General features: G+C 52.7%; 1 protein-coding gene across 6 annotated transcripts in view; it reads left to right on the top strand.

Annotated features, from left to right (window-relative positions):
* Nucleotides 1-304: 304 nt before the first annotated feature.
* virma (vir like m6A methyltransferase associated) overlaps nt 305-12299 on the top strand; it is an 18702-nt gene continuing 6707 nt past the window's right edge. For 4 of the 6 annotated variants that reach the window (XM_084471750.1, XM_084471749.1, XM_084471747.1 and 1 more), the window contains exons 1-18: nt 305-375; nt 994-1106; nt 1261-1344; nt 1815-1863; nt 2114-2276; nt 2893-3015; nt 3185-3415; nt 3820-4556; nt 4783-4920; nt 5830-6056; nt 7024-7548; nt 7853-8007; nt 8119-8201; nt 8417-8510; nt 9024-9415; nt 9754-9909; nt 10245-10480; nt 12145-12299. The exon at nt 12145-12299 is cut by the window's right edge and continues 107 nt beyond it. In XM_084471750.1, coding sequence (XP_084327876.1) covers nt 313-375; nt 994-1106; nt 1261-1344; nt 1815-1863; nt 2114-2276; nt 2893-3015; nt 3185-3415; nt 3820-4556; nt 4783-4920; nt 5830-6056; nt 7024-7548; nt 7853-8007; nt 8119-8201; nt 8417-8510; nt 9024-9415; nt 9754-9909; nt 10245-10480; nt 12145-12299 — 3724 coding nt within the window. In that variant the 5' untranslated portion in view covers nt 305-312. The remainder of the gene's footprint in view (nt 376-993; nt 1107-1260; nt 1345-1814; nt 1864-2113; nt 2277-2892; nt 3016-3184; nt 3416-3819; nt 4557-4782; nt 4921-5829; nt 6057-7023; nt 7549-7852; nt 8008-8118; nt 8202-8416; nt 8511-9023; nt 9416-9753; nt 9910-10244; nt 10481-12144) is intronic. The other 2 variants (XM_084471751.1, XM_084471748.1) reach the window with 1 other exon arrangement.

Raw genomic sequence — 12299 nt, 5'->3', positions numbered from 1 at the left:
CTATTGAGTTTGTAAATCACATTTAGTCAGATGAAGCACAAATATTTAATTTCGCAGATTTTTTTTGTTGTTGATTCATAGCCTACTATGAGTGTCATAGTTATAGCACAAAGCATGGGAACACTTTAGACATGTAACCATCACCAATTAAATAGGCACGGTTATTTGGAGCGCGTTTCCGCTGATTTAATGATTCCTAATTCAGACGCGCGGATCTTATTCGCCGAAACTGATCTGAGGTCGGTTGACCCGCTGATGCGCGTGCTCCGGAAATAATCACAGAAACCGGAAGTTTACCCCTGAGGCTCAGCGATGGCGGGGGATACCTCCACAGAACTGCTCTTTATTGACACATTTAAACATCAAAGTGCAGAGGTAATGTCTCCAAAGCCTCACTATTGCATAATCAGCACTTTTACCCACCGGGGAACGTGTGCCGTTGATTCTGTTGTGCTTAACCGGACCTTGAACGAGGCTAAAACCACCAACAAGTTCACCGCTAGTAACAACAACGGGAGCTCGGCTAGCGTTAGTACCTTAGGATATAGAAAACTTTAATCAATGAAATGCATGGCATCTGTTGGATTTTGATGTTGCTTTTGATGCTGTTGAATATTTTCGTATGCATCAGTTTTGTGGTTGACGATATAACGACCCGTGTTATTGTCTACTGCGCATGTCCGTGTCCTTTTTTTTTCTCCCATGCTGTTGATATTGGTTCAATACAAGGGAAAGCACCATGTTTGTGGTATTGAAGGCAGTGCAGATACTCATTTTGGTTTATCTCACGGTTACTAATAAGTCTTGATAACGGATCTGTTTTCATCCACATTTCAGGAAGTGTGAGTGTGAGGGAATTTATTTAACAGGAACATTGCCCATTGCCTCCTCACATTAGTTTGTCTGTGTGAGAGAGTTTTTGGATGTGTGTGTGAGAGAGGGTGTGTGTATGAGATTGTATGTCTTAAATTAAAAGTGATCATTGTTTTACAGTTAACCAACATCGACGTTGTGCGGTTCCCATGTGGGGTTCTAATCACAGAGGTGCGGGTCATTCCTCCAGGAATCAAAGCACACAGTAGCTTACCCGACAGCAGAGCGTTTGGGTAAGGGCTGACAGTCAGATCGTTTGTGCTCAACACTTGTTGCATCCAGATATGCTCATTGTTAAAATAACTAAGTGACTAACATAGAAACCCATGCAGCCATGTTAAATTCCCTTAAATCATGTTGTCATCATAAACATTGTTGTGTCTCCAGGGAAACGTCCCCTCATGCATTCCAGCTGGAGTTGTTCTTCAATAATGTCGCCAAACCAAGCCCTTGCTTCCACAGGCTTGGCAGGTCAGACTTCTCTACTTTTACATTTCAATGTTCTTATGTGTTATTATATCACCCACTCATGTCCCTTCTCGTTCTGTCTCTGGGTGGACGTAATGTAAACGGCGGCGGTCTCACCTGTTCAACCAGTATGGGTGGAGTCTTTTCTCTAATGTGTTCTCACACGGAGAACAGCTAGTGCCTGTGCTTGCATTAACAAGCACCTTTTTGAAGCTTTAACAAGTATCTGTTCAGCTGGCGATCAGGTCTCACCAGAATGAACCCCTATTTTATCCCCGTAACCAAGTAGCCCTAGAGAGAACAAGCAGCCTAGTGGTAGAGTGTTGAAATGCATCCATATTTTTTAAATAATATTTTAGGGAGACACTGTATACCCTATGTAAATAACCCCTTAAACAGTGGTCTACAATTGTCTGTTGTTATTGGCATGCAGATGCATAGCTTCTAATCATTGTCATACTTTCCGTCCTCAGTCTTGAATATGATGAGAACAAGTCCATCGTTTTCAGACCTAGTGGAAAGGTAAGAAGATCTTGTCTCTCCTTTTTCTGAGGGTTGGTCATGGTGGACTCGAGCCATTAGTCAAGGCAGATATGATAAAGGCCTGACTCATGATTAATGCTTATTAGTCAGCGTTTTACATTTGTGTTTCATGTCAGCCATAGTTATAGTTCCTCAACGTCCCTTGATCAGTTGGACCACCAGACTATGTATCGGTAAGACACAGACGGGCCGGTAGCGCGCTGAGTGACTGTGATGGTTGTGTCTGCAGGTGAACACAGACGGCCTTGTGCTGCGTGGCTGGTACACCAGTCTGACCCTAGCGGTGTATGGCACGGCTGAGCGCGCCCATGGCTATGACCACGGCTCCCCGCCCCCCCCACCACCCCCGCCCCCACAGCAGCAGAGTGGAGCCAAGAGGGCCATTAAACAAGGTGATCCCTCCAAGCCCCAGTCTCCACTGAAACCTGAACACTGAAACTCATGCACCTTAAGTCATTAGCATATGCTAACCATCACTCAGTCAGTAATAATTATTTAATAATTACAATATAAATAATACTTGATCATTTAATAATTACAATGATTGTTACTCTGTAAGTAATTGAACAGAATACTTATTTTTTTTATGATGCCTGGATGCTGCTGCCAGTTTAATTGTTTAACTTGACATTGTGATGCAACCTTTCTAGAGTATGCCAGTAGAGCTTGATGGACTTGACTTTTAACTGTTTCTTCCTGCTTGTTGTTGTTGTGTGGATGGATCCCGTAGTCGCAAGCAGAGTGTTGCCCCTGTACGTGCCACAGCAATGATAACTTTCTCCTCCATTCTTAAGTCCCCCGCTGCCGGCCGGCTTTTTGACATATCCGCGTGGGGTTGTATCACAAAGACGATTTCATTGGACAGAGTCCAAGTAGCGTCACACTAGTGTATGTAACGGACGGACCCACAATGCACTTTGAGAGCACAATGAGAGCCGTCGACGGACGAAGGTAGGGGGGCGCGTAGCGTAACGTAACGGTCGTCTCCCCGAACCTTATGTCTCTCAGAGTGGGACACTGACGACCAGTACAACGGCAGCCCACCCAGACCGGCCCCCCGCGGGCCACGCACGCCGCCCGGCCCGCCGCCTCCCGACGACGACGAGGAGGAGCAGCCGGTCCCCGCGCCAGGTCAGGACCCGGCCCGTCTCACTGTGCCGTCGCTGAGCAGGGTGGTGTTGTGTTGTGTTGTTCATTGGTCGGACGGGGGTCTCTACGTATGCACACCGTGGCTCCAGTTGTTGTGGCCACGGCGATCTCAACTTGGCGAATGTGGTTTCCGTTTGGTGACCGTTCCCAGTGGGGCCGGTGAAGGCGGAGCCGGCCGAGGGGCGCGGGGACTTCCTGGAGGCGGTGTCCCCCGAGCGCTCGCTGCCCGTGGAGGAGCCCTACTCCGAGCCCGAGGGGGAGGAGCCAGAGGAGGAGGAGCCGGAGGAGGAAGAGGAGGAGGACGCCAGGACGGAGGGGAGCGTCCCGGAGGAGGAGGAGGAGGAAGATGAGGGTGAGGACGAGGAAGAGGAGATGGAGGAAGGTAGGGCAGTTCTCGTGTCCTGGGATGATGCATTGATGTGTGGCCCGTTCTAAATAGACCACTAATCAAACCCAGCCGTAGTCTGCCAATGTTAACGTACGAGGGAAACGGGACGACCAGGGCGATCCCAGATAGTGTCGGCGTCTTCAGTTTGAACGAGGCATCCATTAGCTGAAGTTGTGTATGACGCATCCTCCGCCGCCATGGTCCCCGGTGCCTCTGTTGTAGCTGTGTCCTTCACATCAAACTAACTGACTAACACTGCATGTCTGCTACGGCCGTTGTGTGAGTTGGTCAGTAGCTCTTGACTCGTGTGAAGTCTTTGTTCTGTGAAATCCGGTCTCAGGACCTCACGGCGCTACCGTGTCACGAGGTCTCCCCCTTCGGCCTCTCGCCCCTGACAGGTGACGACGGGTACGAGCAGATCTCCAGCGACGAGGACGACCTGGACAACGGCAGCTTCAAGCTCCCCAGCTTCGACATGGACTACACCCCCGAGGACCTGGCCTCCGTGCCGCCGGTCCAGTACGACCCGTACGAGCGGGAGCTCCGGCCGCTCATCTTCTTCACGCCGCCGTACAAGACGCGCTTCGAGGCCCAGCTGGAGAAGGCCGGCGCGGAGGAGGCCCGGGAACCCGACGGCACGGAGCCGTCCGCCGCCGGCGGGGAGGAGGGGGCCGAGGCGGTGGCCCAGCTGAAGGAGCTCCTGGGGGCCGTCGGAGAGGACAGGGACTCGCGCTGGGTCACCGCTCTGGAGCAGGCGGCCGGACTATTGGCCAAGGGCCTGGGCTTCCTGATTGGACAGGGGGAAGGACAATGGGAGGAGCCAATTGCAAACTGCGTCCAGTGGGCTCTCCAAGGCTTGAGCATGGACATCGCAATAACACAGCCCATCGCTCTGAACCTCAGACAGCTGAAAGCCGGAGCCAAGCTGGCCTCCTATCTGGCCGAGTGCCCTCAGGGCCTCACGGCGCTGCTGCGCGCCGGGGCCCTGGGTCAGCTGCTGGAGCTGCTCCACGTGGCCCATGTCTCCTCCAGCCTGAAGCTGAGCATCCTGAAGGCCCTGGACGCCCTCACAAACGCCCCTGCTGGGGTGGAGGCCTTCCTGCACGCTGCGGAGGGGGAGAAGAGTGGCTATCAGGTCAGCAGCATGACGCAATTTAAGAATGCGCACCCTTCTTAATTCATGGCACTTAGTTTTAAGAAATTTTCTTAATTAAGTAACTAAGTGTGTGGTGATGTATTTTTGTTACCGGAACGGTGTAACGGAGATGAAAAAGCTGTGCTCGTACATCTACCCAAGTGCACTGTGTGTAAGAGATGAGCCGCGGTCCTCTCGCTGACCTCCGGCCTCATGCTCCCCGCAGTGTCTGGTCCAGTTGTTTCTGCGAGAAGAGACGGTCAGAGTGGTTACCGCTGGCAACGCCATCCTCCAGAAGAGCCACGTCTACGAAGTACTGGTGGACCTCCAGCAGACTGCCACCGTGTGGAGTGAGCCTCAGCAGGTACACACACCACACCACACCACAGCACACCACAGCACACCACACCACACCACACCACACCACAGCACACCACACCACACCACACCACACCACACCACAGCACACCACACCACACCACAGCACACCACACCACACCACAGCACAGCACACCACAGCACACCACACCACAGCACACCACACCACAGCACAGCACACCACAGCACACCACACCACACCACAGCACACCACACCACACCACAGCACACCACACCACAGCACACCACACCACAGCACAGCACACCACAGCACACCACACCACACCACAGCACAGCACACCACAGCACACCACACCACAGCACAGCACACCACAGCACACCACACCACACCACAGCACACCACACCACACCACAGCACAGCACACCACAGCACACCACACCACAGCACAGCACACCACAGCACACCACACCACACCACAGCACAGCACACCACAGCACAGCACACCACACCACAGCACAGCACAGCACAGCACAGCACAGCACACCACACCACACCACACCACAGCACAGCACAGCACAGCACACCACACCACACCACAGCACACCACACCACAGCACAGCACAGCACACCACAGCACACCACACCACACCACACCACAGCACAGCACAGCACAGCACAGCACAGCACAGCACAGCACACCACACCACACCACACCACACCACACCACAGCACAGCACAGCACAGCACACCACACCACACCACAGCACAGCACAGCACAGCACAGCACAGCACAGCACACCACACCACACCACACCACACCACAGCACAGCACAGCACAGCACACCACACCACACCACATCACATCACATCACACCACATCACACCGGGTTTCGATTTCGTACTGGCAATGACTCTGCATTTCCCTTTTGCCAGGAGGAGACGGATGACGCGGACAGCCCTATAGAGGAGGAGCCATCGTTAAGCTCCTCCCCAGTGAGTGAAGCAGAGCTGGATAGGCTGGCTGGGGTTCTGGAGGAGTTGCATCATCTCCTGGAGACCGCCCCCCACACCATGGTGCAGCCTCCTGGAAAAGCCTTCCCCACCACGGTCCGCATCACAGGCCCCCAGGAGAGGGACGACCCGTATCCAACACTGTACAGGTAACGCTGGATCACCGCCGCCCCCTCACTTCACAAGGAAGAGACACATATTTTTGTGCTATTTTCTTGGCAGACCAAAGAAAGGCTCTTGGCATTAATGTAGCTTGAATGGAAAAGGTTGTCATCGGTGGAACTGATTGATCTCTTTTGACAACCCTCCAGCTTGGAGAAATATCAACTATAAAACTGTCCTTTCTCATAAAATGATTTAGGTGGTTAAGGTTAGAAGTTTTGTGCTGAGGCTACACCATGGTTCATTATAAGTGCTTCTGGAGCCAAATCATTTGATTAAGGAGAGATGGGGAGTAAGGCTGTCAAAATTGCTGAAAAATGACGTTTGAATATTCCCTAACACATATATTCAAACTATTTGAATATCTATATTTGCACATTATGTCAACAGGACAAACTAATACAACAAGACATAACTACTTGTATAGGTAGTTTATTTAAGTTTAAACATATTTGACAACATATTACCTACACAAAAATAAGTAAATGAACTAATGGCCAAGACCACAGACCTCGCTCTCACTCACTCTCTTTTTCTCTCTCTCGCTCCCCCTCACTCTCTCTGCGCATACTGGTTTAAATAAAGAACAACAATAAACAAATGCTGAGTGCTGATCAAGAGTTGTGTGCAAGCAATTTAAGGTCCCGACTCTTGTCCCAAATATGGCAGGCTTCATTCAGTGATTGAAACAAATCAGTGCAGTGCACTCGCAAAGCAGACAGCCACGTTCTAATATTAATTTTCACCTTTGAATGTCTGTTTTTAAAAAACTATTCAAATATATATTCGAATTTAGAATATTCGTTGACAGCCCTACTGAGGAGCGACGCCATTTTTGAAGGTCGGGGGGGAAATTGATAATTTATCAATATTATTAATATTATTATTATTTATGGACGGCAGCAGGTGATGGCAGAACGCGGCCCCTAACAGACAGGGCGCTCCTCCTCACAGGTACATGCTGGCCTGCTGCTTCCTGGAGAGCATCACGGTGGTGCTGTCCGCGGGCGTGGCCGCGGGCCACCTGGGCGTGGCCCAGGCCACGCGGGAGCTGCTGCGCCTGCTGTCCCTCACGCAGCCCGGCCTGCTCTTCATGATGGCGCAGCCCGCCCCCACCAACCTGCTGCTGCGCGTGCTCGCCAGCGCCGCCGCCGACACCGAGGCGGCGGAGGAGCCGGGCGGCGAGGGCCCCCCCGCGGGCCCGGCGCTGGGCGAGGACGGCTTCGGCGCCTGGCTCATGCAGGCGCTGCACGCGCTGCAGGGCGTGTCGGAGCTCATGGGCCACGTGGCGGCGGGCGGCGAGGGCGCGGCGGGCCTGGAGGACGGGGACAACGCCGAGGTGCTGGGCACGCTGCACGCCCTCTACCTCATCACCTTCACGCAGACGGGCCGCAGCGCCGTGGCCCACGCGCTGGGCCTGGAGAACAACATGTCCTGCCTGCTCACGCTGCTGCAGCACCACGGCAAGGACGGGCAGGGGTGAGCGCACAGCCCGCCTCCTGCTCATCGCCGTCGACGAGGCCTCGTCGTAGGGCAACGCACCACACTAGTTTAGGGGTCTGCTCCTTTGATGTACCGTGGGACGTGTAGTAGACTAAACTCGTGAAGATGAGTCCAGTACCGATGCCCTGAGATGTAGAAGTAACGGACTCATCGTTAGTGTAATGAGCGTAGTGTTTGATTTGCGATGACACTTATCCATAGGATCCACCTACCCCCCCCCCCCCCCCCCCCCCCCCCCCTCACGCTACCTTTTGCTCTTTCATTGGTCATCTTCTCCCAGGGAGACCAAGGCCCGCAAGGCGGTGACTTACAATTACGCCTGCATGCTGGTGCTGGTGGTGGTGCAGAGCTCCAGCGACCTCAGCATGATGGAGCAGTACGCCACGCCGCTGCTCACCCTGGCCAAGGCCGACGACACCAACGCCAAGCTACAGGGTACGATGTAGCGCCCTGCACAGCACACTGTGTCCTGCCTCACGTCCACCATGTGTGTGTGTGAGCGAGGGAGGTCCTGTTGGTTTCTGACGGTCCGTTGTTGCGTTCCAGAGCTGAGTAAATGGCTGGAGCCCCTTGAGAAACTCCAGTTTGAGATCAGCAGCATTCCCACCCTCATCGACTATGTCAAACAGGTATCACCGCTAGTTGTACACTACACATGATGATTTTAAAGGAACACTTTACCTTTCAGTCACAAAGCCCTTGTTATTAGGCTGTCAACATGACACACACAAATGCAGAAAATGTGTTTTGGGGCGAGACAAGCGATCGGTGCAAGATGTCAGTAGTTGGGTCACACAGGGCAGCGTGTGCGCCGGGACCTTCTGAAATCCTCTCTGTGTTGCAGAATGTGGAGAACGTGCTGACCCCAGAAGGAGCAGGGCTGGTGACCGCGCTGCGAGTCCTCTGCCACATCGCCTGTCCTCCTCCGGCGGTGGAAGGTCAGAGTCACTGTTCACTGTTGGTAGAGGCGCTCATCTCAGGCAACAGTCCGTTGAAATCAGCACTACACAAATCAAACTTTAGGTTAAAGTCTGACGGTAAATGAGCTCTGATCCGGGAGAATTGTGCGTTTAACTTACCTTCACTTCATATATATTCATATTCGTAGAATATCCCTGGTACGAAAAAGGCAACAAGGCGTAACCCCGGCCCTTTAAGTCCCTGGTTTCAGGCTCTGGGCGGTCTGCCCCCAGATGTTCTGCTGTAACACTGTAGGACTGCTGGATAGGGCGCCCAGATCAGAGGCCCCTTGCTCAGGGATAACTACTAAGTAGGCTGTGGAGATGGTGGGGGGGGGGGGGGTTGGACAGAGTCCCACGGAGCTGGAAGTGGAAGACCCCTAGCCATTGCGCCGTCCTCCCCACCGCACACTAACCCCGGGGGGGGTCAGACCGAGACGCGCTCCTCTCGGCCCTCCCTCTCCAACGCAGCCCCTCTGCCGCCCCCTACAGGCCAGCAGAAGGACCTGAAGTGGAGCCTGGCGGGCGTGCAGCTGTTCTCGGCCGAGGGCCTGGACACGTGCGTGCGCGTGCTCCAGAAGCTGTGCGGCGCGCTGCTGCAGCCGTGGCGCGTGCACGGGCCGGTGGGGCCCACGCCCCAGCAGCGCTGCGTGGTGCTGAGCGTGTGCGCCGGGGCCCTGCGGCTGCTGCGCACCATGCTCACCGAGCTGCTGCGCGGCGGCGCCTTCCAGTTCCGGGACGCGCGCGTGGCCAGCGTGCTGGTGCACCTGCACATGGTGGTGTGCTCGGTGCCGGCGTCGGGCCGCCTGGACGGGGAGGAGGTCCGCGTGCAGGGCCTCATCGTGGACGTCCTGCTCACCTTCACCCAGGGCGTCAGCGAGCAGGTGGGTGCTGCCGCTGGGGTCCTTCTGGTCTCGTTCTGGTCGTGTTCTGGTCGTGAGACAAAGTGGAGGACAGACGTTCATTTTCATGTCTCTGTGGATAATGATAAGGCAGCGGTTAAGATAACAAAAGTCAACATTTAACTATTCCATGAGCTTTAATCATCATCATAATAATCATAATATAGAGAACTTTTGCCTCTTCTTGAAATGAACTCAAATAGGCCCATGTATCAAGTGATTCTACCTACATTTTCCATCCAAATCGTGTTGGGGTCCCCGTGTACATTCGTGTGCCAGGTCACATCGTAGTGAAGATCATTTCCCCGTCCTCCTCACAGGCGACGCACACGGAGGAGACCCTGGCCAGTAACACCTGGTGTCTGATGCTGAAGGAGGTGCTGGGGGCCCTGCTGAAGGCTCCCGAGGGCCTGTTCTCAGGCCTCACCCTGCTGTCTGAGCTGCTGCCTCTCCCACTGCCCATGCACAGCACACAGGTAGCCCGGAGCAGGACACGGATCTCACTGAGCCCACCGCTTATTGCCACTGGGGATTGAGCCATCGAGAGTTTCTAATCCATTTTCTGTTTCCAGAAGAATACACTCATACATACAGACATATGCACATAGGGGTATTTATGTCTTTATTTTGGTGTGGATACTTCTACCGTACTCTTGCTGGTTTGACGAATAGAAGGGAGAGTTCATAATGAACTTACTCCACACACACTAGCATAAGTGTTGAGCCAACTTCAAACCCACCCGTCCTCTCACCGTCCACACACCCGCGTCCTGACGCGTGCCCCCTCCTCCTCCTCCTCCCCCCTGGGCAGGCGGTCTCCGTGGAGGACATGGCGGTGGCGCTCAACACCAGGAAGCTGTGGAGCATGCACGTGCGCGCGCAGTGGAAGGTGTTCGCCGAGGCCCTGAAGTGTGTGTGCGGCACGGCGTGCCCCCCGCTGCTGGCCATGCTGCGCAGGGTGTGTGTGCAGCTGGCGGACCTGTCGGCCACCACCGCCACGCTCATCATGAAGTCCCTGCTGGAGCTGGTGCTGGAGGAGCTGCAGCCGTGAGTGTACACGCGCATACACGCGCATACACGCGCATGCACGCACACACGCACACACACACGTGTTTATTTACGTTCAGGAGGTTGGTGTCGGTACTGCCTTCATTTAAAATCACAGCATTTGTTGTGATTGCTGTATCGCACTGACACACACACACACACACTGACACACACACACTGACACACACACAGGCCGTTTCTCAATTTGCGTTCTTTTCTGTACCTGTGTACGTTCTTGTGAAGCATCGTCAGTCGTAGCCCAAGTACTGTTCCAATTCAAAGTACGCATCAAGTCAAGTGCAGTCGTAAAACCCGGAAGTGTTCTCGATGCGTTCTTCAACTGGCCGTTCCACCGAGGACGCATCGGAGGTGACTCGTGTGGACTTGGGACTGTTAAATATCCCAGCATGCATTTCGCATTCCCATGTTTTAAAATATTAGTATGTAAGCTATAATAATAGTATGGAAGCCCATTCCCGCCAGTAAAAAAAAATAAAGATAAAAACTCGTCCTTGATAAAAAAATTAAATCCCCATTGTAAGTCATAATTATGAGATAAAAAGTCGAAATTATGAGATCAAAATTTATAATAATGAGATAAAAAATCTAAATTATGAGATAAAACTTCATATTCATATTCAAGGCTTATTCATTCTTATTCATTTATATTGTATACGTCGCTGATAGAGGAAAAGGAAACCCATCGCAACGGCAATAGCCTACTCTCCAACTATATAGGCACGTGCATCTGTACCCGACATATAAAAAGTCATATAAAAGAGTGTATAGCTTATACACACGACGCGCATTATCTTTTCATTTATATTAATTCAAAATATTTACACACTATTTTAAAAAGAAAGAGGCTGGGGTTTAGTTTTATATGGTTCATTTATATTGTGCAGTAGTATATGCCTACATTTAAGCACTAGATCACAACAGGCTGTGGAATGTGCTCATTCCACAGGGGGTCGCCCCTTACCTGTGGTATAATGAGAACATTTCACTGACTGAAGTGATCTATTGCTTTTATAAAACGGTTACGTAAGTATGGCGAAATGAAAGTCATAGACACCCTCAATTTTGAAAAAGCGATAAAGTCGGAAAAGCTTTTTTTTTAACGAATACAAAAAAGTAGTCCCTCCTGGCTGCCTGCAAAGTGTACGGCGGTTGCTATGCAACACAATGTAGCGTCCTTCAGAGAGAAGGCTAGAGACGGTAGCTCGGTTCGCCGGCAATTTAGCCTACTGTCGAGTTCACTCACCGTGTGCCTATTGCTTTACAACATTTCCACCCTCTCCAGCAATCAACATATCTTTAGGCTTCAGTGAACTATGCTATTGCTTTTATATATACATAAACAACAGTTCAAGTTAGGCGCGGAGTGATACTGAACTCTGTAAACTGAACGGGCGTCACAGTTGTGTGTATACGCTCAATATACAACCGTTGGGAACCAATCAGATCGCTTGATTTAAGCCACCCGTTTCATAATTAAGCACTAGATCACGACAGGCTGTGGAATGTGCTCGTCATACCCCGGTTAAGGGCCGTTGTCTGACGACGTATAACAGAGGACCTCCTAGCGTGTGTGTGAGTGCAGATGAACCCTGCCAGCTGCGGCCCACTACATCCTGTGTGTGTGTGTGTGTGTGTGTTCTCAGGGCTGAGGGCCGGCCGGTGTGCTGGGGCCAGGCCCTGCGCCTGCTCTCCCTGCTGGACGCGCTGGTGTCCCAGCGGGCGTGCAAGGGCGCGGTGCTGCACCTCCTCTCGGGCTCGGCGCCGGGCGAGGAGCCGCTGGCGGAGCTGTTCCCCTCGC

This window comes from Micromesistius poutassou, assembly GCF_964030765.1.
Source record: "Micromesistius poutassou genome assembly, chromosome: 8".
Taxonomy (NCBI): Eukaryota; Metazoa; Chordata; class Actinopteri; order Gadiformes; family Gadidae; genus Micromesistius; species Micromesistius poutassou.
This window is presented reverse-complemented; position numbering and strand designations above follow the sequence as displayed.